Raw genomic sequence first — 27,613 nt, forward strand, 5'->3', positions numbered from 1 at the left:
GTTTGGCTAAGTTGGTTTGGCCTGGGCTGGCTTGCACTGGAGGGGACGGGACAGGTGATGGATGGTGGATGGGATCGGGATGGGTGGGTTGGGTGCGGGCGTGAGCCACAATGAGGAGCTTCGAGCTGAGAGATGAGCCACAGTTACAGGGAGCTTCCAGTGCTGTGCTCGCCTGTAACAGGTCCAGGGCCTGGCGCCACCACCAAATCGATGACTTAACCTCGACTGAGTCCGGCGAGGTGACGACTTGGCCGTATGGTATTGTCTGCCTTGTTGCCCAATGTTTACCAACTGTGAGCCCAAGCTATCGTATCGTTTATTTCTGCCGTACCTGTGAGCTTGCAGCTCTGTGCTGGCCCGGCATACCCAGCCAAGCTTCTCATTGCTCCCCACGCATGCGTTGTTCCTGTGGTGAAGTGAGGCGGAACAGCAAGGTAGATCGTTACGTTCAAGCTCGTTTCCAGCGTCCCCGACGACGCTTAAAGTGGGGGAATGCTCTCGAGTGCTTCTCAACAACCCAGTGTCATGGCGGGGGTTCCTTCTGTTCACCTGAGCTTTCAGGTCTATGTCGCCTCACCTTGATCTGACATGGCGTGGCCTCATTTGGGCTCTGGCGCCGGAAACAGTGGAACCTCGACATTTTGGACTTGTTCAGGGTAGGCGAGACTGGTTGATAAGCTGGAAGCTAGCAGGCACATCAAGAAATCAAGGAGACACCAGAGTATCAAGAAGGAGGTTGCTGACTTCCATCTCAGGCACAACAGATAAATTTAGATAAAATAAAATAAGATGATCTAAGATATATTACAATAATAGTGATATTTTCGAGCTCTTTCATGTATTCCTACAATGCTTGATTAACAATCTTTAGGGGAGGATAAGCTATTGAGTTTGTAGTGGTGCCTCGTTTTTGTCCTCGACCCAGGTAGCAGCTACTGGTTTTGGAGAGTGCCCACGAGGGCATACATGGATGTTTCCTCGGTCGCATCCGATGCCAAGGTCCAAGTCCGATCCGCACCCGCTCGTCCGTCCGGACCGGCCTGACATGTGCTCCGGAACGACCTCATATCCATGTGCCTCCAATCAATGACATACATACACACCCATCCTCCAAACCCTCCATCTAAACCGCCTAAAATCACAGGAACTCCGATACAAGCCAGCCCAGTTTATGTCAACATCGCCCACTCCCGCAATCACTCAATGTCGCATCTTTTTATTCAGGTTTCCATTCACGTCAACTGAATATCTAGTCATCTATAACCTCATCTAAACCGCAAAGCATGAGCCAAGATCAGCAACACCCGGGAAACTTCCCACCCAAGGACAACGGGGCATCCAACAACCCCAAGGGCAAGGGAAAGGCCGCAGAAGGAGAGGGGTCTGGTTCTATGGTTGACCGCATTCAGGCTTCTGGAAGGCTCGCCCTCAATGCCTTTGGCACAGGGCCAGATTTGACTGGCCAGCAACCTGCGGGAAAGGGCAGCTCGGGTACCAGCAGTATCGACAGAGTTTCATCAGGCGCAGGGGAAGCATCGTCACACAGATTGCGCTCGGCGGCTCCGGGCGAGTCGTTGCGCTCACAGGCACATTCCGATTCCACGGCTTCGGCGCAAGCGTTCAACGACTTTGTCAGCGCCGACTCAACACTGGAAGTTGAGGACCTGGTCCATCCTCACCACCTCCAACACCAGAACTTGCATGACACATTCCCCTCAAGAGGCGCGGCAGTGGCCGAGCAGGAAAGGTTCGACGGTGCAGCCGTTGTCAGTCTCCTTGACGGTCCATCCGATGAGCTTGACGCTGTTCTCCTAGGCGCCGAAGACCCCGAAGCTGAAGATGACGCTTTAACACCAGAAGCTGCTGCCAAGCTTCGAGAAGCATTATTCTCCGCAAGCTCGTCTTCTTCTGGCCCCCGCTGGGACGACCTGCTCAACTTCAACCCCAATTTCTTGACAGAGCCAGGACCTCTTGCAGAGGCCGAGATGCAACTCCACCTCGGAACCACAGACAGCGCTGAAGCGAGAAGCAACTGGCTTCAGCTGTGGGGTAACGTATTGACGGGTTACACGGATCACGTCTGGGGAGATCTGGAGCCCTTGGCAGCTGAGGCTCGAAGAGAGATTGAGCAGTTGAAGGCTCGTGATCCTGAAGTCCCTGGTCCGCCACCAGAGACGAAGGCACTGGATCGCTTGCGGCAGATCCTTGGTCATGTGCGAGGATTCTAAGAAGCCGAGGTCGGAATATGCATATCTACATAGTGAGTGTAATTCAGACCCTTGTGCCAAGATCCAAGCCAGTCCCTCTTTTCATATCGATTTGAAGCCTTGCCTTCATTAAAGCCGTACCTGGCATGGCCCTGACGGACCAGTTCCTAGCTCCCACTGTGGAGTCGTCGCATGGTTGGAGGTGGACGCGGGGTTGCTCAGCAACTGTGTCAACCACCAATGACATCATTCCACGCTCTCTCCCTGCCCCGGCTCTCAGCCCGACGCTCAGTCGAGCTGTGTTGCCAGAGCCAAAAATGGTGACCTGCGGTGTGCATAACCTTGCATTTACGACAGGATGGGACAAGCATCTGGAGGATACCCCACCGACATCATCCCAGATCCCCTACCGGGAGCCCGGTCGTCCGCTAGGGAACAGAGAGAAGAAAAAAAAACGAAAGAAACTGACTGGAACCCTTCCATTTCTTGCATGCTTGAACCACCTGCAGTAGAACGGAGAACCTCCCAGCCCATCCCGTCGAGCGCCCGCTATCTGTCGTCCTCACCAAGCGAGCCAATCTCAAAGTTGAACCATCCCGTCTCACTTCCACCACCATCATGTTGAGTCGGAGTTGGATGTGGCTCGGCCTCGTTGCAGGCTCAACATCTGCCCTGCACTTGGCAACAGCGACAGCGCCGCCAGCAACAATAGCGACATATATCCCGGCTGCGTCCTTGATCTTCAGGCGAGACGAGTCCTGCCCTGCCAACACATTCCGATGCTCGGAGGAGCTCGGCCAGCGTTTCAGCGACATCTGCTGCCAGAACGGACAGACGTGCGCTCTCGACGCCGATGATCAACCAGCTTGTTGTCCCTCTGGGTAAGTACAGATATCCAGATCTGGAACAGACAAACAAGCGAGCACAAGACTGACTGACCTCGATTCCAGCGCGGTGTGTACTGGAACGGCCCCATCCGAGGCGCCTACTGGCGACGCAACCGCTCCCGTGTCCTACGTCCCGAACTCCTACTTTGCCTTCCCGTACGCCGCGACGACATTCTCGAATGATGGTTCTTGCACTTCGGCCGTCGACGCTTGCGAAGAGAACTACGACAGATGTGTCAGTTACCTCGAGGATGGTGGTCAATATGGCGTGACCATTGTTGTGCCCGGCGGCGGAGGTACTACAGTTGAGGGCGGCGGACAGGCCCTGGGCCCATCGGCAACCGAGGTGTGCTCAAGCCTGAGCTCTCGTGCCTGCGGGAAACTCGAGAAGAGCGACTGTGGCGACTACGGGAATGCTGCTTCGTCCAACAACCTCGAGTCGTGGCTCGCAGGCATTGGCGCGGCCATTGCCATGCTCAATGTGTTGGCTTAATGGGCCAGGATGCAAATATTACGACAGCGCATGGTCGTTGTGACCAGTCATTTGGACTCAATTGTCCAAAAGCTTGTTGCCATAGACGTTATAGCATCCATTTGGCTATACTCGTGCTGCTAAGTCTCGGTCAAGCGATGGCCTACTCTTCGCATGGTCATCAAATACACAACGGGCATCTTGCTCATCTGTGAGACCAAATCCAGCACGAGGGAACAACATTCGTCTCCCGGCAACGAGCCCCTGATGAACAGGATGAGGAATAACTCCCTCGTCACGACGCATATCATTAACGCTCTCGGTCGATGCAATCCGGAGTTTGGGGCGTGTTATTCACTTCGGTTTTTAACGATTTTACTTGGACAGGACGATTGACGGACGCATTGGAAGAACGACGACTGCTCAAGTTTTGAGCCATTTGTATATAGGTAGACCAACTTCCCGTGTAGTCCGAACGAAGCAATTTATTCTGGGCTTGGATTCAACAACAAAACTGCGCAGAATTGATCACTACATGTGAGACTGAATTGCTTGTTGCGTGTAACACAACTGACGCCCATTGGATCCTCTCTTACAGCGGGTGAACGGGATCCTGCGGAATAAGCACCCGCTCCACTCCACTGAGAATCTGCACCACGAAGAGGTCTCGACGAAAAAAAAAACGTCGCGGGGTAGGAAACTCACTCGCAAAAGGAAAAACTTAATCAACGCCCACGACGAGGAATTCGCACAATCCTGTCACTCAAATTTCGCAAGAACAACATCAACTCGAGAGAGAAGACCATCGGCAACTCATTCATCATGTCTCAGACCCAACTCCTTGTCATGGCCTCTGGCAATGGCTCCAACTTTCAGGCAATCTTGGACGCCTGTGCGGACGGCCGCATCCCCAACACGCGTGTCTCCAAGCTCATCGTCAACAGAAAGACGGCATACTCACTTCAGCGCGCCGAGAAGGCGGGCGTCCCGTCTGAGTACTTCAACCTTGTCGCTCACGGCTATCAAGCAAAGGGGGAGAAGGATGCTGCCCGCATCAAGGAGGCTCGCTCCCGCTACGACGCCGACCTGGCCGCCAAGGTTATTGAGGAGAAGCCTGATATGGTAGTCCTTGCTGGATGGATGCATGTCTTTGCGCAATCCTTCCTCACTCCTCTTGAGGCCGCTGGTATTCCGGTTATAAACCTGCACCCGTAAGTCATATAACCCTTCTCGTTACCCGTCTTGGACTGATATTCACATAAACTCATCATAGGGCTCTTCCTGGTATGCACCCTCCGATCTTGTTGCCTCCCCTAGATTGATACTCACACAAACTCATCACAGGCCGATACAATGGATCCAATGCAATCGAGCGAGCCTATGCTGACTGCCAGGCTGGTACTCTCGAAAGAGGTGTCACAGGCATCATGGTGCATTATGTGATTGCTGAGGTTGATATGGGAGAGCCCATCTTGACCCAAGAGGTTCCTTGCTCCAAGTCTGATACCCTTGAGGATCTTGAGACACGGATGCACGCCGTCGAGCATCAGCTCCTTGTGAAAGCCATCGCTCAGCTAGTTCCTAAGATTGCCGCCAAAAAGACATCATGAACATCAGATTCCACCACCGGGCAGAGAGGACCCTGGGCAAACTAAAGCAGTCTATCAGTCTTTCAAGATTTCTCAATGTTTGCAGCCACGTTCAAGGGTGCTAGCTTGATCATTCCCCCATTGAAAGCATGTCGTACAACAGTTGCTTCATGGAACGACGGCCCTCTTGCCCATTATTGTCCTGGCCAGCCTCATCCCTCTCAAATGATTCACTCAGAAAGAGTCGTGCGGCCGTTTCTGCCTTCTCCAACTGCTCTTCTTCTGCCCGAGACAACCGAGTACAGAGTTCCCCAAGGTCTTCGTTTCGTGCAAGAAGTTGGGCAATACTTTCAGCGCGCTCGACAACTGCACTAGGCACCCCATTCAACGCTGCACACCTGCCGCCAAAACTCGAGGTACTGTGACCGAACGCGAGGGTAAAGAGGTACGTCACTTGATCTTCTGTCTGGGCTGCATCCCAGTCCACTCTCACGTCCATGTGTGCCAGACGGAATCCCCCTTCATGGCGAGAAAGGTAGCCTCCCTCAAAGATCTCGTGAAAATGCGTCGCAACTAGCAGACGTGGGCAGTCCTGGTTCAGCAATAGGAAGTGGTCTAGTAATGCAGCCAGCAAGCCGGAGCCATCGTCACCGTTAGTTCCCTTGCCGAATTCGTCCACCAACACCAGGCTTCTCGATGTCGAAGTTCTTGTCGATAATGCAGCTTGCTTCATGTCCCTGGCGAATGCGCTCTCGCCGCCAGACATGCTCTCTCTCGGTGATATGCAGGTCAGGATCTTGTCCGTGAGGCCAATGGTGGCCTGGGATGCTGGAACAAAGCTGCCAATATGAGCAAGGTAGACAATGATTGCCACCTGCTTGAGATAGACACTCTTGCCCGAGTGGTTCGGCCCCGTTAAGATCAAGGCTCGGGATGAATCCTCCTCGGGGTGTGCCTGATCAACCGGCCCTGAAGCAAGATGGCAGTCGTTTGGTACAAAAGCCGGGACAACAAGCTCTTGCAAGGGATGTCGGCCACCCTTGATGTGAATCACATTGTCATCGACCACGGTGGGCGCTCGCCAGTTGTACTTCTCAGCGCCTAAAGCGAGTGCGTGAATAGCATCAAACTCGCCACACCTATCTGAGGCCAAAATCAAGATTTCCTCATGCTCAAGAATCCTGTTAGCAAGGTCGTGAATAATCTCGACCTCTCGGTCTACTCCATGTTAGTCCATATCTTTATCGCAATTTCAGCCGCTTACCTGCAAGTTGACCATGCAAATCCCCGTACTCTTGATCAAGCTCACACATATGCGCGTTCTTGTAGCATGCGCCCATTTCGCCCGTAAACACCTTTTCCCACCCCCCCTCAGGCGTTCCCTCTCCTCCATACATTGAGCTACCGGTCACAGGGTCTAATTCAACCGAAGTGACAAAGCCAAGTTGAGGCAAGAAGAGGCACGAATTGACATGGCTGTGCGCCCACTCCGGTATGTCGGCTTTCATTCGATCCTTTGTCTCGAGTAATATATTGTCTAGTCCAGCATAACTTCTCTTGAGCTCATCTAGCTGAAGATCTGCTCCCTGTTTGACAGAAGATCGCTGACGGATCTTTGTTTGTTGAAAGTCGATTGTCTTGTCGATCATGTCTCCAACCGCCACCAGGACGGCTGGGTGAAGACTGTCAACGAGCTGCATGGAAAGTCGTCAGCGTTCATTCTCGTCACTGCAGCCATATTCACGACTTTCTCACCTTTCTAAATAAATCAAGCTCCGTGCCGCCGTTGAGGTTTCCCAGTACTTCCCTCAATGCCAGACCTTGGGTCGTGAAATGTTGGATTGTTGCCCATACGCCTTTGTTAAAAGATTGGCCTGCTGATAGAAACTCGATACCCTTCCTCAAAAGGGTTAAAGCTGGACGCAAGTTTTGAATCTTTCGTAGGATAGAGGTCATGTGTGCCATCATTTCGGCGTTGTTTGGCTGCAGCAATACGGAGATGGTTCTCTGTCTCTCCCGAATCAGACCCAAGTCCAGAATAGGGCGTAGGAATAGTTGACGCAACTGTGTTCGACCTTGAGGGGTGCAAGCCAATTGATAGAAAAGCCCATACACAGAGAGGCTTTCCTTTGAGCTACTTTTGCTGAGATTTGGTCCCCAAGCCTGGCTATTGGGGTGGAGTTCGGTCTGAACAATTTGAAGAGCATGGAGGGCATCGGCGCTGACAAACATGTAGGACGACAGTGAGAACATGCGGGCATCACGAACCCGAAATAGTACTCCTGAAACCTGCCCATCAGGGAGAAAACCAGCAGATCTGCGACGTTGGAGATCACCAAGAACGGCCCCAGCGCACCCAATCTGTCAAACATCAGCCGCCAACCTAAGCCATTAGGGTGGCACACAACTAACTGAGACTTGGTTGCTCATGTTAAGACAACCTCCGCAACGTAGGGATCTAAATACAGGCGCCTCTGGCTGGTCAAGCCCTGCAATCGTCCCTGGGAGTTCGTCACTTGCGCTTGTAGAGAATATGATACCGGTGGGTGACAGTGAATCGGACTGGAGACTAATGAGCCTATCCCTGGCGGATTCAGGAGAGAACTCAGAAGACTGTAAGCCGCGAAAGATGATTCCCCCAGAAGCATCTAGTAGCCAACAAAGTTAATATAGCCGAATCGACCTGGAACTAACTGGTGTTTTGCGAGTGGCATACCTGCAGGGATGGTCGCTTTCTCGAAATATTGCTGGAACTCCTCGGGACCTCTCACCGATATGAGGACTGTGGTAGGTTCGACGTGGAAAAAGAATTGCTCCGCAACATCCAGCGTCGCCATGGGGATATCCTCCGAAAGGTGAAGGACACCATCTGTTGTTGAAAAGTAGGCACACCCCATTGTCGAACTGTTCTTCATATCAATAGCCATGACAATTTCATGCTGTATCGGCTCGCTACTACTTCGGGCTTGGGCGTTGTCCTCACTGGGAAGAGATGGCAAAGTAACCGAGGAACTGGCTGCATGGGCAGCAGACCTAAGATTGTGGCGGGGTGAAAAATGTGTTTGGGGCGAAGAACCTGTTGCTCGTCGACTAGCTATTGAACGTCTCGATGGAGTCTGCTGCCGCGTCGTTGTGGCTCTGGAAGACGAGCTCGAGCTGACACCTCGGGCGGGAGTACGTGCTCGGCTGGCTGTCCCACCTCGGCCGCGATGGCTCGAACCAGATGAGCTCGATGCTCGCACTCGAGGCATGGTAATAATAAGCCCAGCTCAAGAGACGGGCCTTTGGGGGGGCCCAATCATGGAACTTCCAGGTTTGAAGTGGCTGGTGGGGAAAAGAGGGATTGGTTTCTCTGTATATGCCAGACCTGTGCTCCTTCTTTTCCTAAGAGAACTACCTAGTTGCGTACCTTCTCGCTGGCCCCTGGGCCTTCCATTGGTTCAGGAAGGAGTGGTCTTGTCCGGCAAGAGAGGAAGGCGCAATGTGTGGTTAAAAGACCCAAGATAAGCCGCTCACTGTAGCTCGTCAATCGCTTGGACACTCAGCTCGAAGACTTCGTTAATCAAATTGCACTGCCCTAGTGCGGATAAGAAGTGTTCACAAGTTAGGATTTGCCATCTTGCAAGGAGAATAAGAGTCGTTCATCCAGTTGGAGCACAAAGGGGTAAAAGCGGAAGGCTCGCGAATGATTCAACAACGCCTCAAGAAGAGCGCTACAAAGCTCTAGGAAACGCCGGAAATAGAGATGTCATGATTACATCCGAACTGAGGCATATGGTTGTGTGCTATCACGCCCCAAGCTCCCGCCCTTTACTTCTGCTCGGCCTTGACCCAGCTTGCAAACTCGCGTCGCTGCTTGCGAATATCCACGAATCCAGGGCGCGTCTCGAGCACGCTGAATGGGTTCCCGCGGTAGTCCTTCTCCACCTCGCCGCTGCCCGTCCGGAAGCCAGCCTCTCCCTCTCGCTCAATCTTTCCAGCCCACTCGTGCCACTTGACCGGACGGAGCTTCGGGGAGCCCAGGACCAGCCCAAGGACAACCACCAGTGTTGCCACCAAAGCTTCTATGGAGATGTCAATCGGGAGTGAGCTCGTCGCGAGCTGTTGCGGAAGGCCGTGCTGCGCTGTCGTTGACGAGATGGCGGAGTGCTCTTGCGCGGAGTAACACCTAGGAGGAAATTGTTAGCTTCCCGTGGGTGCAAAGGGGTGAAAAAAGACATACGCGTGCGCTAGAAGCACAATACCAGCCACGGTCACTGTTCGGGAGATCCAGGTCATTTTGCGTCGAAGTTGGGGAGCTTGGTTTGCGATCAATGCGGACGTCTTGGGGACAAGTCGCAGTTCTCACAAGCTCCAGTGCGACACGAGAGTGAAGATGACATGGATCATGACTAAGCATCGAACTGACCAACTTGGGTCCTCCAAGCAATCTCACAGCCTAACCTACACGACAAAGAGACTCATTCGTCATTTCGGGTCTGTACTATATTTAATTTAAGGTAGGCTGATGGGCCTGATTTTATTCTTTTAAATACACGCAATTGTCAACGCCGTCTAAAACAGCCCGCTCCCAATGCTGTATCATGTCCAGAACCCCCCAAGCTCCAAAACCCTATTGGCGAATCACGAACCCAAGGTATCAACAATCAAAACCCATTTACAAAAGACCTTGCTCGGTCTGCGTGATCCAGTGCTCGAACTGGCTGGAATCGTCGATCTCCTCGACCTTCCAGTCCTCTTGTTTGCCTCTCAGATAGGCATCCTGCGCCGTGGTATCCTCGTAGCCCGCCATCATGAAGCCGATGTCTTGTTCGGCTACTCCCATGTGGGGGACCCAGTTGTCATGACCGAACGAAGCTTCTCCAGGAAGCCCGTTGTACATGTCGTAGCCGGCTTCTCCAAACATGGGCGGGGGTCCAGCGCTCTCAAAGACGGGCTCGGGAGGAGTGTAGTAGCTGCCAGCGAACCCATCCAGGCCGTGGAGAGCGTAATCGTTGCCCGGAGAGGGGGTTCGGCTCACCATGCCGTGGGCAGGACCCAATCCGCCATACTGACGCATGTTCAGATCGTAGGGGTTTGGCTCAGCAGTTCCATAGGGAAGGGCGTGGGTTTGCCCAGGAGTGGGATAAGCGTGCATGCCATGGTAGGCCGCCATGGAGGGTTCATCCGCAACGTTGCCAACGGTATCGTAGCTGATCGAAGGGGTCTCGCTCAGGCGGGACACATGCCGAGTTCTGGACTTTCGCGCTCCGCCGTAGTCCGAGTCGTTATCTGAGAACCCGTCGACGCCATCCTCGTCGCGTCTGGTCTTTCGCGGCTTAGAGGGAGTGAACTTGTACCCAGGGTGTGCCTGCTGGTGGTTGATCCGCTCGACCTTGGCCCATCCATCGAACATCTGTCTCACCTGAGGAGGCTCCAAAGGCCAGCCTGCGCCGCAGACCTTGGAGACGTGCTGGTGATTGTTCTGGGCGCACTGAGTCTTGGCTACATCTTGATAGGCTTTTCGGTACAGCATGAATGCATTCATAGGGCGCTTGATCTGACCAGGCTTCTTGTTGCGTGAAGTTTCCGACAGTCTCTCCTCGGTGGAGCGGGCGACAAAGGTTGCAATATCGGCCACCGGGACATGGGGGAGGTCTTTGGCGATTTCGGACAGGGGCTTCGAGAGGATGCTGGAGGCATTCTTGACTTTGTCAACCTTGCTTCTCTTCTGGATGCGGCCGGTCTTAACGGCCTGCGATCTGCCCATCGGATAAGACTTCTTGGGAATGCTCAACCCACTGCGGGTGGTGATCGAATCGCCAGCAGGGCACGGGGTAGGGGGAGACGCTTCAGGTGTATACGGAGCATGGGCCTGTAGGCACTGGTTAGAGGGGACTGTCACATCCAAGTTGTTGCGACAACTTACATTATAACCAGCCTCATCAGGCAAAGGCCCGTACGGATGGCTAGTGTGGTTGTTGTGCCCACCTGCATAGCCCGTCTATGATTATGATCAGTATATTTAAACTTGTTCTTAGGAATATGACCCGTACTTACGAAGGAGATGTCGCTCTTCTGAGAATAGATGGTTGGTGGTTCATAGGCCGTGACCGAAAGATCCTCCTCACGAATGGGAGTAGAATATCGAGAGGAGTACGGGTAGCCGACGAAACCCTGTTCAGGGCTCATGGCACCTCGCGGGTGCGAAGTGATTCTGGCTGGACTCATGAAGGTTACTGGTTGAAGGAAGCCGTCTGAAGATTGAGGCGGCGATGGTGGTGCCGACTGTGGCATATCCCAAAGGACGCTGTCACTCTGCGACTTCCGCCTCGGATCGAAGGCAAGACCAGGGTGCCGAAATGATATCGGACAGTTGTTGTTGGTGGTTAAGATGAGAGGAAGATGTCAAGGTAGAAGGACGTTGCAAAGCGCACGGTGGATGGAGAGACTCTTTCTGATGTTTTGACAGTAACTAAGTTGGTCTCACTTTAGATGATATAGTTGATAGGTGTCAAGTCTTTGTTGAGTTTCTTTCAACTCCCACATGGGGTTTTGTATCGGTTTCGGGACATTTGGACGTTCTGAACTTGTCCGCAAGGCCATGCCCACGCCCACAAATAGACAAGCAACTTCCTGCCGCATTTGGGATCAAAGAGACTGCAGGACAGAACATTGCCCTGGGAAACAGACCACCATGCGGACCGTTACGAAAGAGGATGTCCCTTCTCCAAGCTGCATCTCATGTGTCGTTGGCCGGCCCTCCACCCTCCAAAGCCCGGGCCACGTCAAAAGAGTAAACGCAGTTCAAGCACTGAGCCGCGAGGCGTCCAGCCGCATTGCCTTCAATAGAAACGGAACCAGGCTTTCGATTGTGCTGCCCTGCACCGCCTTATTGGGCATGCGCTAGTTCAGCCGTGGCGCATTCCTTTGACATTCTCATCCCATCACCCCCTCGTCTACCCACCCTCCATCATCTCAACTCCAAACGTTGCACTGATTTGCCATGTCAGCCCAAGTCTTGACACTTCCGAGAGGTAAAAAGCACGTCAAGTGCTCAGAGATCTTGACATATGTCGTTTGGCCTGCCTGTCTTTCGTGATTTCGTCATCGGCCGCCCGGCCTGCCGAATTGAGTGGATCTTGCAGTCCGTGTTTGCTCAGTCCTTTCAACATTGGTACCGCTCGACGGCGACTCGCAGCTTTGCTGGCTGGTAAGATCCGTTTGGTGTGGCTACCAACCTACCGACCGACCAACCTGACAACCAACACTCGCCCGCCCTGATCCAACCTTGTTGCACCCTACCTAGCCTGTTAGTCCTGTCTTGGCAACCTTCTCTTCCGCGCGGACTCTTCTGTCCTGTTTCTAAAATCTCTCTGACGCATCGTGCTTGGGAGCTCGGGCCATTTGTTCTTATCCGCTGCACTTAGATCCGGCCCCCATGGGCACATCGCTTTCCATGTGTTGTGGCAGGGGCTGTCAGCCACACGCACTGTTGGCTGTTCACTTGACACTTGCAGCTTGCCCACCTTAGTTGACTGGGAAGGTTGCCGGAGTCTAGAAGTGAGGGGAAGTATTGCGTTGTGACGCGCTGGTTGGCCTATTGAAACCTGCGATAAGTGATTGCCGGACTCTGGCATGCTAGTCTGTCAAGAGCAGGCTAATATCCTGCATTCATGATGCGGAGCTAAGCATCAGTGTTGATCCCGAGAAGAGCTCGCAAATCATTCCCGAAGGGGGTGCCAAAGAGCCTCTGGAGTAGAGTCAGGTGGCGTTGCTGATGGCCTAAGCCCTACAGTCCCAAGCCCCTGCATCGGGAGTTTCACCGGCCTTCTAGAGGCCTTGGTGGCTCTGACGATTTGGTTGGAGGAGTCAAGACCTGGCGCTGGGGTGACGGGGACAGTACCACCGGTGGTAGTATTGGTGTTGAGACGCTGAACTTGCTCGAGCTGGCTGAATCTACCAGGCGTGGTGGTGAATGTTTAATTGGAGAGTATCCCGCTTCCGAAGGTAGAGTCCCGTTTTGCTCGTGAGCCGCACGGTATTTATCCCGGCTGATCTGAGGCGTACTCAATGCCGACTCAATCGTCTTGTCCCCCTGCAGGCCCTGGATGCCGTTGGATGGGCTCGGCGTCTTGACAGTCGTCATGGGAGTCGATGTGACCGCGTTGCCCGGTGGACTGTCCGCCTGAGAGGGTCGCACTGCATCCAGCTTGACGGGTGCTGGGATCACAGAAGTGGTTTTGGGTGTATGGACAAGCCCAGGCACTCCCTTGCTTGGCCCTGAACGGGCGTCCAGCGAAAGGTCGGAAGAAGCAGCGCCATTCACGCTAGGACCATGGGAGGGGTTGGGAGTTGAAGTCACAAGTGACAAGCCATGTTCGGCGGCGCCGTTCGATGTGTAACGCTGCTTCCCATCCTCGGTGCTGGAAGCTATGGGGAACGCTCTGCCAGGTGTAGGCGATGCGTCTTGAGCCGTGGGGTGAGATGACTGAGGTTGTTCGCCTGAGCTTGGCGGACGATTGACTTTCAGTTTGATCGTCGGTCTAGGGCGGTTGCCCTCTTGTTCTCGGCGGGTGCAAGAGGCGCAGATGAACTGGAATTCGGGTCGATCAGCATCTGCCTCGCGAATCCCCAGGCACTTGCTGTGTTGCCAGACATTGCACTTTTCGCATGCCACGCTGTGCGATCCATCGTCGACCTGGCCATAGAGACCGCATATACAGTCAAATACCCAGTCTTCCTCCTCTTCCTCCAGGTCTTTAAGAGCTTGTTTGTTCCTCTCAATCTCCGCCTGAAGCCGTCGCTCAGAAACACGTCCGCTCCCACTGGACAAATTCTTGCTGTCTTCGGAGAGTTGCGCAAGCTCTTCTTCGTGCTGGAGGCGTCGGGCTTCGCGCTCCCGTAGCCGCTGTTCTCTGGAAACCATTCTGTTGTCCCGGTCTTTCTCCAGTTTGAGATGTGACCGTTCTTCGCGCCGTTTCGCCGATTCTGCTTCTCTGCGCTGCCGTTCCTCTTCTCGAGCCTTCTCTTCTTGCTTCTGCTGCTCAATCTTTCCAGCAATTCGGCTCGACCGCTTTGCATTGGCCATCTTGGCGAGGTTGGCCAATTCGCGCTCTCGTTGCAGCTCTCTTCGCTTGCGCGATTGCTCCTGCTTTTCCAAGATGGGGACAAGATGCTCTTCCAGTTGGTTCCGGAGTATCTTTTCATTCTCGTCGCGTGTTTTGCGGAAACCGTCCAAGATGGATCGTACGTCGTCGAGTGTGACTGCTAGGCATTCCCACTTCATCCCACCAAGCCCATCATCTTCTTGTTTCTCGTCGTCCCTCGTCTCGGTTTCCGTATCGGGGTTATCATCGTCAATGCTCAAGGTCGTGCGCCGTCGTTTGCTTGCGCGACGGCCCCCACGCCATGTCTTGGTCTTTTTCGGCTTGGGGGTTGTCACAGGTGGTGGTTCTGTAAGCCGATACACCCGGTTGTCATCGAGTACGAAGTAGGTTCGGTCCTCAGCATCCCATCCGTACGGCTCGATGCGCTTCCGAATATTAGCAACTCGTCACTGTTTCATCTCATGTGATTGGTGCATGCTTACCCAACTGGTCTGCTCGGTATCTTTCTGCTCTTCCATCTTGTCTCGAATGCGGTCTGGGTGAATCATGATCCATTCAGTCAATTGTTGTAAAACTCGAATCTATCAGATGCAAAGTCGTCAGCTTCTGTATGTGTGGGTGACATTGGGTAAGCACTGAGGTGTACCTTTGTGAAGATGTCGAAATCGTTGAACTTGATCGGTGTTTCATCGTCGCCGAAGGGGTTGTACCCGGGCGATTTGGAGAGGAACTGCTTCCGAGTTTGATCATCCAAGATCTCGTGCCTTTGAGTTGTCATCAGCGGGTCGAAGTCTTGCGTCAAGTCGTGGGAACGTACGTTAAACCGCGATGCGACGAAACGAGTTTTAGGAGCGCCAGGGCGATGTCTGCGAGGACGGTCGAATTCGGCTTCAGACATTCCGTCTCAATTTCCTGTAGAAAGAGGCAGCAGGTAAGCATGCGCCCCGTATGAAGGAGCTGATTCAGAGTAGTACCTCGATGTCGAGAGATTCGGAGATTTTGGCAGCCTTGCCAAATATATAAATCCACTGGCACAAGTTCGCGAACTGCCACATGTTGCGGATGCGCTGCAGTAATGAAGGCTCCGTCTCACCATCGTCGTCATCGACGGCTCGGAACGAGCGCTTGCGCGACGGCATGTTGGTGAAGTGTTGCTGTCGATGGGTGGATAAATGATGAACAGTCGCGTCACGGATAGTTAAAGTCGTGCCCGGGCGCTTCAAGGAGTTTCGAGGTCGCGAGAAGGCTGCAGCGTGGCGCAGTCAGCCACAGGCACATGCCACAGAACGCCCGTCATCCAGTAGCGCGGAATGAGAGCTGACGCTGCAGCTTCCAGGGGAGATGCAAGTTGTCGCACTGTGACAGGACCCTGATCTAAAATAAGCAACGTGGCATTTAGGTAGGTCCCGGCGATGAAACAGCTGTCGCGTATAGTGCGAATGCTTAGAAGCACTGTAGCATCAAGAATCCCAGCATTCAAGGACTCTTAGGAGATCTCGATGGCTGGCTCCCTCTTTAGAACTCCCATGAGTACGAAGTGCTAAACGCCTTTCTCAAGCCCAAGAAGCATCTACAATGCTTCATCTTGGCGAACCTACCTACGAGCTTTTCTTTTCCTGACATTGGGCCGCGCTGGCGGTCAGTAGGCTTTCGTTCGCTCCCCGTTCCTTATCTACTGAACCAGGTCCATGTCTTCACACTCTTGGGATCAGGACGGTCGTCCTGCACGCCGCCAGTCGATTCCTTTGCAGAATTTAGATGGATCTCATCACGATAGCCACCCCCCTCAGGGTGCTGGGCTCTCGGGCCAGCACCGAGGCCTGTCTGCTTCTCCCAACACTGGTCAAACGGCAGGCAACTTGCCCGGCATCTCGACCTATTGGGATCAGCCCTACGATCGATTCGACGATGATGTTAGTCCAGCTTCGCCGATTGACCCGATGGCCTTACAGGCCGCTCTCCCTCCGGGGATGGATGACCATGCACCATCCGCGCCGATAATACCATCTACTCCAGTTCGCACCTACCCTCCCGCTCCATACGTCGAAGATGCGCCGAGCGCTGAGTACGCCGAGTCTGACCGAATTCCTCTTACCTCTGGTGCCGAACCCATATCTGGCTCTTTGTCCGCCAATAACTTCGATGAAAGACCACGGGATAGCTTCCAGACGGTGTCGAGCATCGAGAACAGCCCGGCACGAGGTCGGGATACAAGAAGCCTTGGGCAAGAGCTGAGCGCCAGCTTTGGATCTCCTCGACACCGAAGCTATGGCGCTTCTTTGAACCCAAACGAATACCGGCGGTCTAGATCTCCGTCCACATCGGGAGCTCTGTCGCGCGCTGGATCTATTGTTCGCGCGATGTCACAGCGAGTTGTCAACATCAGTGGAGAAAGTGAAGTGATTGATCATCGAGCCTCGAGGCATCGCTCACGGTCCCCCAATGGACTCGAACGCAATAGTCACCGAGACACTGCGACTTCAATGCTTGTCGACACCTCATACCAGCCACAACTACATCGTTCTCCGAGTGAGAAGTCGAGTAATTCTCACTTCGATGTATCTGAAGCCGCTGCGGCAGACCTCCCGAGGCAGCCGCCTCCCAATCCTCTCAAGGGAAAGTCATTGGGGATCTTCTCGCCGGATAATCCTTTGAGACTTCGACTCTGTGATCTTTTGGTTAACCCATTTACCGAACCTTTCCTGCTGCTCTTGATCGTTCTGCAGGCTATCCTGCTTGCCGTTGAAGCTGCTCCGGACGTATTCGCCGACGGGAATGGACGTCCAGATAGATGGGGCAAGCATGGTATCGACTGGGCCATGCTCGCGCTATTCATCATCTTCACCCTCGAGATCATTTCACGTATCATCGTGTCTGGTTTTGTTCTAAACGCCGCCGAGTACAGCACGATTGATCGTAAACGCGGAGTCAGGGCAGCTATTGCAGACCAGTATCGTGCTGTCTTTCAGCCCGAGCGACAGAAGTCGGTCAAGAAGACATCACAACTCCATTTTGAACCTTCTGCAATTTCACGATCCTTTACAACCTTCATGCAGGGGCCGCAATCTTTGCCCCAGACTCTGGAGGACCAGCAACGGCAACAACTCGCTCGCCGAGCGTTTCTTCGTCATTCCTTCAACCGATTCGACTTTGTTGCTGTTGTCTCGTATTGGATCACCTTTTTCTTAAGCATTACTGGTCTTGAGACTAAGCACAACCTCTACGCTTTCAGAATGCTCAGTTGTCTCCGAATCTTGAGACTATTGGCCCTGACAAATGGCACTGCTGTAAGTAACTTGTTGGTCCCAAAGGCTGGAGTAAAGCTCATGTTCCCTAGATCATCCTTAAAAGTCTCAAGAAAGCAACACCGCTACTTGTTCGCGTGGCGTTTCTGCTCACCTTCTTTTGGCTGCTCTTTGCTATCATTGGAGTGCAGAGTTTCAAGGCAAGCTTGAGCCGCCAGTGCGTCTGGATTGACCCCCTCGACCCTACCAACCTGACGGCTTCGTATACCAACGAAGAAACTTTCTGCGGTGGCTTCCTAGACAACAGAACTGGTGAACCTTGGCCGTGGCAAAAGTTCAATCAATCCGAGTCGTTAACAGATCTCATGAACGGGACCAATGAGGGGAAAGGGTTTCTATGTCCTCGTGGCTCTATATGTCTTCAGCAAAGCAACCCGTTCAACGGCACAGTCAACTTTGACAATATCTTCAACTCCCTGGAACTTGTCTTTGTTATCATGAGCGCCAACACCTTCTCTGATCTCATGTATTACACCATGGGTTCGGATTACTTTCAAGCTGCTCTGTTCTTCGGCGCGGGCATCATGATCATGATGCTTTGGCTTACAAACCTGTTAATTGCTGTTATCACCTCTTCCTTTCAGGTCATTCGTGAGGAGAGCAAGGCGAGCGCCTTTACAGTTGATCGAGAGCCATTTGGACAGTCTCGTTCTGACGAAAGACTTCGGCGCACATCTTCACTGCAGCGCATGTACGACAAAACACGGGCAATCTGGATTCTCATCATTACTTTTGGCTTGATATGTCAAGCCTGCCGCAGTGCGGACATGTCAAGAAACAGAGAACGCTTTATCAACAACGCTGAAATCGCTGTCACCATATTCCTCGATATCGAGATGATCATTCGCTTCGCAGCTGATTGGAATTACTTTCACAAAAGCTGGCGCAATCTCTTCGACCTTGGCCTTGCAATTATTACCTCCATCATTTTGATCCCACCCATTCGTCATACAAGAGCGTACGCTTGGCTAACGGTTTTCCAAATCCTGCGGGTCTACCGAATCGTCATGGTCATCCCCGTAACTCGAGAGCTCATTTTGCTCGTTCTGGGCAACGCAGCCGGTATCGGCAACCTCATGTTCTTTGTCTTCCTTATGACGTTCTTGGTCGCAATCTTCGCTGCCCAGCTGTTCAGAGGCGAAATTCCCGTTTACGAAGATGGCGAGCTGAATCGCATTTCGTTCTACACCATGTTCAACTCCTTCTTGGGCATGTACCAAGTCTTGACGAGTGAAAACTGGACGGAGATTCTCTACACAGTCACTTCCTACACAAGATGGAAGAACACCTCGTGGATCGGGGCTATCCTACTCGTCGGCTGGTTCATCGTTGCATTCTTCATTCTCGTCAACATGTTCATTGCTGTCATCCAGGAAAACTTTGATGTGTCTGAGGATGAGAAGCGCCTACAACAGGTCAAGGCCTTCCTTCAAAGGAGAGACCTTGGCACTTCGTCCAGTAACTTGGCACTTTCTACTATCTTTGGGTTTTCAAGGTCGCGCAGGAACAAAGATCCCCTTGATTATGGGCCGGCGACCGTGGAAATGCTCCTCAAAGATGCCGTGGTCCGCGAATTTCTGGACGATCAGATGAATCCTCAGCGAGCCCGAGCTCAAACGGGCCCTATAAGAAGCGCTACGACTTTGTTGGGTGGCGAAATCAAGCCGGGGCGTCTCTCCGCCATCTGGACAAAGGTAAAGAGACTGTTCACCAACGATGAACCGAATCCATTCTACTCAAACCTGCGTTTTGATGGCGAGAACGAGACGTCAGACCCTCGACAGATGGCTGAACAGGCCATGTCTGCCACGATGACTCGAAGGAGAGCTCAGCGGGAGTACCTTGCCAAGTATCCCAGCTACAACACCTCTCTCTACTTGTTCGCGCCCACAAACCGCCTGCGCCGCCTTTGCCAACGAGTTGTTGGACCTGCTCGTGGCCCTGAGCGCATAGATGGAGTTGTGCCTGATACCTTTCTATGGTACACTTTCACCATATTCATCTACGCAGCAATCGTGGCAATGGTGGTCCTGGCATGTGTCACTACTCCCCTTTATCAGAAGGAGTACCAAGAACAGCACGCTTTTAGCTTCAGGAATTGGTACATTTGGACAGACATGGCATTTGCCATTGTCTTCACTGTTGAAGCTGCTATCAAGATCATTGCGGATGGGCTGCTATGGACACCAAACGCATACCTGCGTAGCTCCTGGGGATTTATGGACGCCGTGGTACTGATCACTCTCTGGATCAACGTCGTCACACTACTCATCAACGACGGCGCGATTTCCAGAGCCATCGGAGCATTCAAAGCTCTCCGAGCACTTCGGCTCTTGAACGTCAGTAACAGTGCCCGAAACACTTTCCACGATCTCATTATTGTTGGCTGGTGGAAAATTCTAGGTGTAAGTCTCATCACTTGTAGGAGAGTGTTTATCGTGGTGGGTGTACTGACACACTGATAGGCTGCCGCTGTGTCTCTGTCCCTGCTTATCCCGTTCGCCATCTACGGACTCAACCTGTTCAACGGCCTCTTGGTGACCTGTAACGATGACGGCGATGGAATCGAGACTATGGCCGATTGTTATGGCGAGTACGCAAGCGCGCCGTTCAGCGATGACTGGGAAATGCTCGCCCCCCGAGTTGCTGCAAACCCTTTCTTCAACTTTGACGACTTTGGCTCATCGCTATTTATCCTCTTCCAGATTGTCAGCCAGGAGGGATGGACCGATGTATCCTTTGCGGCTCAGGCGATCACTGGTCTGAACAACCAGCCTCAGCAGCTGGCCTCACAGGGCAATGCCATTTTCTTTGTGGTGTTCAACCTGTTGGCAACTGTCTTCGTGCTTACGCTGTTCATCTCCGTCTTCATGCGTAATTACACGGAGCAGACAGGCGTGGCTTACTTGACGGCTGATCAACGATCCTGGCTTGAGTTGCGAAAGATCTTGCGGCAGATCTCGCCATCCAAGAGTTCATACGATGACTCAGAGGCGAGCTGGAAGAAGTGGTGCCACAAGAGAGCTATTGAGAAGAAGGGCAAGTGGTATCAGACCATCACAATCACCCTCGTCCTGCACTTGATCGTGCTGGTATCAGAGTTCGCCTCGGAACCCGAGTGGTGGACGAGAGCTCGTGACTTTGTCTTCTTTGCCTTCATTCTCGCATACACGGCCAACATCACAATCCGTATCATTGGACTGGGCTGGGCCCGATTCCGCCGAAGCTCTTGGGATCTATATTCTCTGATGATTGTGTTTGGAGCCTTCGTTTCGACTCTTGCGCTCCTCATCTCAGACACCAGGGTTGAAGCTTACGTCCAGCTGCATAAGGTGTTCTTGGTCGCAATTGTCTTGCTCCTGATCCCTCGCAACGATGCCCTCGACCAGCTGTTCAAGACAGCGGCGGCTAGTTTGACGGTGATTGGTAACCTGCTGGCGACCTGGCTTGTGTTCTTCCTCGTCTTTGCGATTGCAATGACTCAAGCTTTCAGTCTGACGCGGTTTGGCGAAGACGGAACCAACAACATCAACTTCCGAACCGTGCCCAAAGCCTTGATCCTGCTCTTCAGGATGAGTCTCGGCGAGGGATGGAACCAAGTTATGGAAGACTACGCCAACATTGAGCCGCCACTCTGCGTTGACGAGGATAGATTCTTCGACAGCGACTGTGGCAGCAAATCATGGGCCAGAATTCTCTTCATCCTCTGGAACATTGTCAGCATGTATATCTTTGTCAACCTCTTTGTGTCTCTCATCTATGAGAGTTTCAGTTACGTGTACCAGCGCTCGAGCGGTATGTCGGCGGTTGACCGAGACGAAATCCGGCGATTCAAGGAGGCATGGCGCAGCGTCGACCCGGCGGGTACGGGATACATCACGAAGGCGGCTTTCCCTCGCTTACTGGGCGAGCTCTCTGGAGTCTTTCAAATGCGCATCTACGATCCCGAGGACAGCGTTGGCTCAATCCTTGAAGATATCCGCAATGAAACAAAACTGACGCACCACTCATCCATCGCAACAACGAGTGCGTTCAGTGGAATTGACCTGGACAAGCTCAACCAGCGCCTAGCGCGTCTAGATGTCGAAAAGATTCGCCATAAGCGCCGCCAGTTCAAGACGTTTTACGAGGAAGTTCTGGTGACTGCAGATCCAGACCGTGGCATTTCGTTCACAAGCGTACTTATGATACTGGCTCATTACAACATCATTAGCGACAATAAGAGCTTGAGGTGAGAGAGACTATGCTCATTCGTCGAATTATACATGCTAACGTTTTCTAGGCTGGAAGAATTCTTGCGACGTCGGGCACGACTTCAACGTGTAGACGACCAGGTCCGACGAGGTGTAGTTTTGGGCTTCTTTGATACTCTGTAAGTGTGATGGATCAGTCTCCTGGCAGATCGAAGAGCTAACAGTGCCCCAGGTACTATTCAAGGCAGTTCAAGAAACACATGCAGCGTAAGCACTCGGCACGCATGACGGCAATTCCGCGACTGGATATTCCCGAGATTCTGGTCGAGAATGACTTGAGCGACGATGAGGGAGCTGGAAGAGCACCACGTTCTCCTCTGTCGCCAGGGTCGCGCAGGTCAAGCGTTGACGCAGGGGAGCCGCGCAACTGGCTGGGATCTGTGGATCTATCATTGCACGACATGTCGTGGAGTCACCCTCTCAGCTTCCCCAGAGCGGCACCGCCATCGCCGACTGCTCCAACAACTCAACCCACAGCGTTCAGCTTTGAGATTGAGGAGGATGATCCTCACGACCAACCGGCAGCACCAGCACCGGCTTCGATGCCATCGGCACGTGAGAGCCAACACAACAACCCCCCGCAAGTCTCGGGAATGCTAGACGGATCAGTCTGGGGCGACAGCATGCTACGTAGAGCGACAGTCCGTCGAGCAGAGAACCGGGGATCACGCTAGGATCCATGGCATGGAGACGGGGGATGAGCGAGCATGAGGTTCGGCTATGTAGTCAGGAAGTTTTACTTTGAATGAAACAGGCAAGGACGGAGGCATTTCAGGGACAATGTGTCAAAGGCATAGCCACAGCAGGCACGGCGTTACAGGTTTGTTAAAAAAGGGGGTGTGTAAGAGGAAGGGGACTATTGTTTTGGGTCGATCAAAATAGAGGCGCATGTGGGTGTACTGTACAGTAAGAGAAAGTAATATAGCGCCTGTCTATCTGTCAGTCATTGCCTGGACGGGTAGTCAGGTGCAACTCCGTCGAGAATGGATTGTCTGTGTGGAATCTCCACCTGAGTCTTTTGTCTGACCAACCGTTGCCTGCGACAGCCAGAGCGAGACGAGGATCCTTGCCCCCTGCCCCCGATCCTGCAGCAACAGGTCTTGCGTTCCTGAAGATGGAGGTTGGGTCCATGATGCGAGTGTTTCAGCTGCTGGGGCCGGGGGGTCGCAGAGACCAGCTTGAAACAACCCGTGCGCCCACATTCCATGGCCCCCTGTCGAGCCCTGACGCAAAAGGTTTGTCTTGTTCATGCTTCAGTCTTTGTCGTCTGTGCTGGTGCTATTAATATTAAAGAATAAAGAGGGCGACAGCTGCTGCCATTCTGTTCTGTTACTTTTGTTTCGCTGTCGTTGTCGTTGCTTGCCTCTTTGTATTCTCACAAAGACAAACCTCACTCGTTTTTACTTGTGTACGCACATACACACCAGAGACCAAGACAGATTACACGACAGGCTGCGCCTCTCCGTTCTGTCTTTGACTCGTTCGCTCTTTGAAAAGACTCAACGACAACTGCTGGACAAGTTGTCATTTATATTCATCCACCTTGAGACGGGAACTCATTAATCAGCGAGGTGCTGCCATCTTCAACCCCGAAATAATCACACACAAACACCACGCCTCTTCCACACCAACACCACATCACACCACATTCTCCCAGAAAACATCTCACACAATCAACATGGCTCACAACTCCCGCTTCGAAACCATGGCTTCTCGCTTCTCCCCCTCGCGTCTTCGCAGCTCTCTCCGCCGCAGCTCCTCTGCGTCAACAGCCACGCGAGACTCTTACTCGTCGACGAGCACCACGCTCTCGGCCTCTGCCGCCACCATCAACAACATCATCCTCCGCCAGCCATCCCTGGTGAACATGGAGGAGGAGCGCAGGAGCTTTGGCAGCGAGCTGAGCCTCCTCGAGCCCAGACCCATCGTCTACTGGGGCAGCGTCGAGGAGCGCATCGGATCTCGACACTTTTGATGGGTTTTATGGGAACAAGATGATATGGATGATTGCTTGACGATGGCTTCTTTCGAGAACAACGGTTTCTAGGGTTTAATGGGGTGTTATGTGCTTCTTGGGCTTGCCAATTTGGATCTCTGGCAGGTCGGCTTGGAATATGGATAGCTACGAGCATGAGGCGTTGTTGTTTTTACATTATTTGTCCTGTCTGCATTTTGGGTGTGTATTCTTAACTTCTCGCCGAGCTTAAGCGCTCGGCATCCATTGACAACTTGATGATTTAACAAGAGCTGTCAGTTTTTAACCCTTGAATCCCTCCAGGGCCAAAAATACATTATCATCATCATCACTTCATTCAAACATGCGCTTCTCGACTGACTCGCCCAGGATCCGAAACACGGATAACGACCCACCGAGACCCCTGAGAATTTATCCCCCGTCCCGTGAGCCAACATGATGCCGCTTTTTTGATCGGCGCTTGATCGGTAAGAGCAGCCGTGACATGAGAGAATAGACCAACTTTGTGTCCTTGCTGCTATTGTTAGTGGGGGAGCGATCCCGACCATGATGATGCCGTCGTCGTCGCTCTCAATGTGAGACAATCCTGATCGCCGAGGTGATCGCCCAGGGCAGTAATTAAAGCGAACAGGGAGATGTCGAATCTCCTGCAGGCGTGAGATTGTACGACATGGTTGCATCGAGCGGAGGATCTGAGGCCATTCCTGCCCTTCAGAGTCAAATCACCCATCCGGCCCATCTCCGAGCTGCGTCATGTTGACAACCCCGGCTGCGGCATGGTAGTGTTGTCCGCAGAGGCCGCCGCCAGGGAAACGACGCCGTGATATAGACGGCTTGTGAGATACCAGGCTGCACTCGTGCCCAGGGCCACCATGACGGCCAGCAGCACGAGCACGGTGCTCCGCATCTGAAAGGCCTCGTCGGCCTCCATCTTCATCAACTTCTTCTGCTTGCTGTGATAGTGCCAGCTGCCGTGGGCATCGTGATCAGTGTGCCCAATGTGCTGATACGGCTGGGTGAACCACCGGGGCATCCACCGAGAGCTCCGACCACCACCGTTGTCGCCGTCGCCATAACGGTTGATGCGGCCCTGGGTATAGCGGAGATCGACCAGGAACAGCGACAGGAGGAATACCGTGATGTTGATGGGTGTCATGATGAGCTAGGATCCGTGTTAGCAAGCCAGCCCATAAAATCTCCGTTAACTCATCATCGTGAGGTCTGCATTCGAACGTCTTTTTTCATTGTCTGTACGATGACCTCAAGTGAAGTTGATGTCTCAACGGGGGGACCCACCGAGTAGAGAGTTGATGGCTGCTCGCCAGAATTGGCATCTCGAGGCGGACCTATCTTGACCATGATGATGGATTGAAAACAGCAGAAATATCGACAAGTGTGTTGTATGCAAGTTGTCAAGATTCCTTGAGAAGGGATGGCCGTCCCTTGATAAATTACAAGACAAAGGAACGGAAGATGAGGCGGTTGTGGCTCCCGGGGGCTCGTCACTTACGTACCTTTTCCAGCCCTGGTGAGGTCATCGCGTGGTTGGAGGAGCGCCCAAAGCCCACACACCAAAGATTCCCGACACTCCCGATCGATCCCTGTACCTGGCCTGGTTAGAGGAAGAAGTCTTGGGGAAGCCTCATGGAAGCCCAAAAGGAAGCAGTCAAGCTGCCAGTGTCTAATGGTTGATGCTGCGCAGCTGAGATTGCGACGACTTGCTCCGCCACGACTTTGAGCAATACCCTTGCATCGGCATCTCAACAGCTTCGCAGAGCCACGCGATCACTGCCCCTCGATGAGGCGTCCCACGATGAGACACCTCACGACGCAGGTATGCACCGCCGATCCTTCGTATCCAGTTACGCATGCGTTCCTCTTCGGTCTCGGTTTCGGTTCAAGAAATGAAGTTCAAACGGGATATCTCATTATATCGACGGTAGATGCAACCTGCTTGTAGCCAACCGTCATCTCCCCCACTCACTTCCTTCTTTTATCTGTATATACCCATTCAATTTGCCCTTTATCCCAGCGCCGTTGATCAAATCCGCCTATACCTCTACCCCAACGCCAACCATCCAATGGATACTCTAGCGCGCGTTGTGAATATCGAGCACCAGGATGTCCTGGGCTCCGATTCGGGTCAACTCGTCCATGACCAGAGCAATCTTCTTGCTCTCAACCATGGAACTCACAGCAACCCAGCCTTCCTCATCGAGGGCGGTGACGGTTGCTGAGCGCTTGCCGGGGGTGACCTTGGTCGCCTCGATCAACCGGCTTCGCTCGACGTTGTACTGGCAGAGCACATAACGCTGCGCAGTGATGACGCCTCGGATGCGCGAAGTGATGAGGTCGATCAGCTCGGGGTTGGAGGGTGATTTCGACTTGATGAGAACAGCAGTGGAATCGACGACGGTGTCAATGGCCTTGAGACCAGCAGCTCGCATGGTCTCTCCGGACTCTGAAAAGATTTGTTAGCAACAAGGTGCCTCACGAGACGGATATATACCATCACTTACCAACAAGATCAACAATACCCTCGGCAACACCAAGGGCACAGGCAGCCTCAACACTGCCGCTGAGCTCGACAATCTTAGTGCGCATCTTGCGAGGAGAGATGCCGCCCTCGGTATCGTCACCCTGCTCAAGCTTCAGGAAGTAATCGGCGGCGAGACTGACGAAGCTGGTGCCAATCGTCTTGCCAATGAGATCCTGGGGGGTCTTGTACTGGCCCTTCTCGGGCACCTGGACCTGGAGCTTGCAGCTTCCAAAGCCCAGCTCCATAACCATGTCGGAGCCGGCCACCTTGTCGTCGGTGTTGGAGAGGTCGACCGAACTGCGTCGCATGTGGTTGTAGGCGCGGACTGAGGCATCGTGCTCCTGAACCTGGTCCCATCCAGTGATGCCCAGGTCGACTCGGCCTTCACCGACAAAGGTGGGGATATCGGCGGCGGGGAGGAAGATGAGGGCAATTGGGAGATTCTTGACGAGAGCGATGTCAAGGCGGTTCTCGCGGCGGAACTGGATATCGGCACCCTCAAGGAGGTTGAGTGTGGCTGAATTGAGCCGGCCCTCTAGATACAGGTCAGTCAGCAGAGTTCTAGAGCACCTTTGGGTAGTGTAAAAAGTAGACTCACTCTTGGGCACGGCAAAGAGAAGGCGGCCTTCGAGACTGGAGGGGATTCAACATCAGCGTCTGCAGGTCGATGATAGCGGTTCTGGGAGGCATTGCTCGAGCCCTCCAGAGCCCAGAGCAGTATCGGGCCTGACAAACCTGTTGACGAGATCCATGGCTTCGAGATTGAAGGTTTTGACGTCTGTTCCCCTCTGTTCTTGTCAAGTCGTAGCCGCAAGTCGTCGACTCACTCGTAGTGGGGGAATTTATTCTGTGGTGACTTTAATGACTCCGATTGCGGGGCTGTCCAACATGATGGCGGGGCATGCATGCTGTGTGTGGCGCCAGCATCGCTCGCCGGAGCGTCCTAATTGGGGTTTACCACCCAGGAGCCGTCCAGGTACCACCAAAACCACCACGCTATCGGCATCAGAAGGGCCGCCAATGGGATGGCGAGCAAGTAACACGCATTTGAGTGGTCAACTACCCAGCAGTTCGAGAGGAACTTGCAAGGGAAGTGCTGCAGTACTGTATCATGCCAGTATGATAGACGATGGAGGGATCAAATGCGAAAAGAGGGCACATTGCTGTATGGCTGCCACACTGCACCAGACAACAACAATCTGCTGTACTACCACGTCTCAATTGGCCCAGGTTGTTGAGGAGGCACTCTCGGGTGGCACAACCTGAGGTTTGGCTTTGTCCTTGCTTACGCCGCGCC

At 53.2% G+C, this 27,613-nt stretch overlaps 11 protein-coding genes across 11 annotated transcripts; 5 read left to right on the plus strand and 6 right to left on the minus strand.

Annotated features, from left to right (window-relative positions):
• Positions 1-1,283: 1,283 nt before the first annotated feature.
• NCS57_00045600 (uncharacterized protein) lies at positions 1,284-2,228 on the plus strand (the record flags this gene model as incomplete). The annotated part of the gene is made up of 1 exon (XM_053050542.1): positions 1,284-2,228. One exon carries the CDS (start codon positions 1,284-1,286, stop codon positions 2,226-2,228), a length of 945 nt encoding a protein of 314 aa, XP_052919057.1.
• A 597-nt stretch (positions 2,229-2,825) lies between these two features.
• NCS57_00045700 (uncharacterized protein) lies at positions 2,826-3,587 on the plus strand (the record flags this gene model as incomplete). The annotated part of the gene is made up of 2 exons (XM_053050543.1): positions 2,826-3,088; positions 3,158-3,587. 2 exons carry the CDS (start codon positions 2,826-2,828, stop codon positions 3,585-3,587), a joined length of 693 nt encoding a protein of 230 aa, XP_052919058.1.
• Positions 3,588-4,388: 801 nt separating this feature from the next.
• Positions 4,389-5,176, plus strand: NCS57_00045800 (Formyl-trans-N domain-containing protein; the record flags this gene model as incomplete). Its single annotated transcript, XM_053050544.1, has 3 exons — positions 4,389-4,777; positions 4,840-4,850; positions 4,911-5,176. The coding sequence occupies 3 exons, from the start codon at positions 4,389-4,391 to the stop codon at positions 5,174-5,176; spliced, it is 666 nt and encodes a 221-aa protein (XP_052919059.1).
• Positions 5,177-5,285: 109 nt separating this feature from the next.
• On the minus strand, positions 5,286-8,082 carry NCS57_00045900 (DNA-MISMATCH-REPAIR-2 domain-containing protein; the record flags this gene model as incomplete). Its single annotated transcript, XM_053050545.1, has 5 exons — positions 5,286-6,373; positions 6,420-6,849; positions 6,911-7,516; positions 7,568-7,803; positions 7,872-8,082. The coding sequence occupies 5 exons, from the start codon at positions 8,080-8,082 to the stop codon at positions 5,286-5,288; spliced, it is 2,571 nt and encodes an 856-aa protein (XP_052919060.1).
• Positions 8,083-8,965: 883 nt separating this feature from the next.
• NCS57_00046000 (uncharacterized protein) lies at positions 8,966-9,493 on the minus strand (the record flags this gene model as incomplete). Its single annotated transcript, XM_053050546.1, has 2 exons — positions 9,378-9,493; positions 8,966-9,323 (listed from the first exon to the last, which is right to left on the minus strand). The coding sequence occupies exons 1-2, from the start codon at positions 9,431-9,433 to the stop codon at positions 8,966-8,968; spliced, it is 414 nt and encodes a 137-aa protein (XP_052919061.1). The 5' UTR covers positions 9,434-9,493.
• A 319-nt stretch (positions 9,494-9,812) lies between these two features.
• NCS57_00046100 (HMG box domain-containing protein) lies at positions 9,813-11,431 on the minus strand (the record flags this gene model as incomplete). Its single annotated transcript, XM_053050547.1, has 3 exons — positions 9,813-11,009; positions 11,064-11,138; positions 11,195-11,431. 3 exons carry the CDS (start codon positions 11,429-11,431, stop codon positions 9,813-9,815), a joined length of 1,509 nt encoding a protein of 502 aa, XP_052919062.1.
• Positions 11,432-12,956: 1,525 nt separating this feature from the next.
• On the minus strand, positions 12,957-15,383 carry NCS57_00046200 (PHD domain-containing protein; the record flags this gene model as incomplete). Its single annotated transcript, XM_053050548.1, has 5 exons — positions 12,957-14,669; positions 14,727-14,825; positions 14,891-15,008; positions 15,062-15,156; positions 15,219-15,383. The coding sequence occupies 5 exons, from the start codon at positions 15,381-15,383 to the stop codon at positions 12,957-12,959; spliced, it is 2,190 nt and encodes a 729-aa protein (XP_052919063.1).
• A 549-nt stretch (positions 15,384-15,932) lies between these two features.
• Positions 15,933-22,476, plus strand: NCS57_00046300 (uncharacterized protein; the record flags this gene model as incomplete). The annotated part of the gene is made up of 5 exons (XM_053050549.1): positions 15,933-17,531; positions 17,582-19,954; positions 20,015-21,780; positions 21,832-21,921; positions 21,975-22,476. 5 exons carry the CDS (start codon positions 15,933-15,935, stop codon positions 22,474-22,476), a joined length of 6,330 nt encoding a protein of 2,109 aa, XP_052919064.1.
• Positions 22,477-23,480: 1,004 nt separating this feature from the next.
• Positions 23,481-23,777, plus strand: NCS57_00046400 (uncharacterized protein; the record flags this gene model as incomplete). Its single annotated transcript, XM_053050550.1, has 1 exon — positions 23,481-23,777. One exon carries the CDS (start codon positions 23,481-23,483, stop codon positions 23,775-23,777), a length of 297 nt encoding a protein of 98 aa, XP_052919065.1.
• Positions 23,778-24,528: 751 nt separating this feature from the next.
• Positions 24,529-25,223, minus strand: NCS57_00046500 (uncharacterized protein; the record flags this gene model as incomplete). Its single annotated transcript, XM_053050551.1, has 2 exons — positions 25,074-25,223; positions 24,529-24,939 (listed from the first exon to the last, which is right to left on the minus strand). The coding sequence occupies exons 1-2, from the start codon at positions 25,134-25,136 to the stop codon at positions 24,529-24,531; spliced, it is 474 nt and encodes a 157-aa protein (XP_052919066.1). The 5' UTR covers positions 25,137-25,223.
• Positions 25,224-25,867: 644 nt separating this feature from the next.
• On the minus strand, positions 25,868-27,068 carry NCS57_00046600 (ATP phosphoribosyltransferase; the record flags this gene model as incomplete). The annotated part of the gene is made up of 4 exons (XM_053050552.1): positions 25,868-26,238; positions 26,297-26,851; positions 26,915-26,949; positions 27,052-27,068. The coding sequence occupies 4 exons, from the start codon at positions 27,066-27,068 to the stop codon at positions 25,868-25,870; spliced, it is 978 nt and encodes a 325-aa protein (XP_052919067.1).
• Positions 27,069-27,613: the final 545 nt, after the last annotated feature.

The sequence above is a fragment of the Fusarium keratoplasticum genome, chromosome 1 (genome assembly GCF_025433545.1).
Source record: "Fusarium keratoplasticum isolate Fu6.1 chromosome 1, whole genome shotgun sequence".
Classification (NCBI taxonomy): domain Eukaryota; kingdom Fungi; phylum Ascomycota; class Sordariomycetes; order Hypocreales; family Nectriaceae; genus Fusarium; species Fusarium keratoplasticum.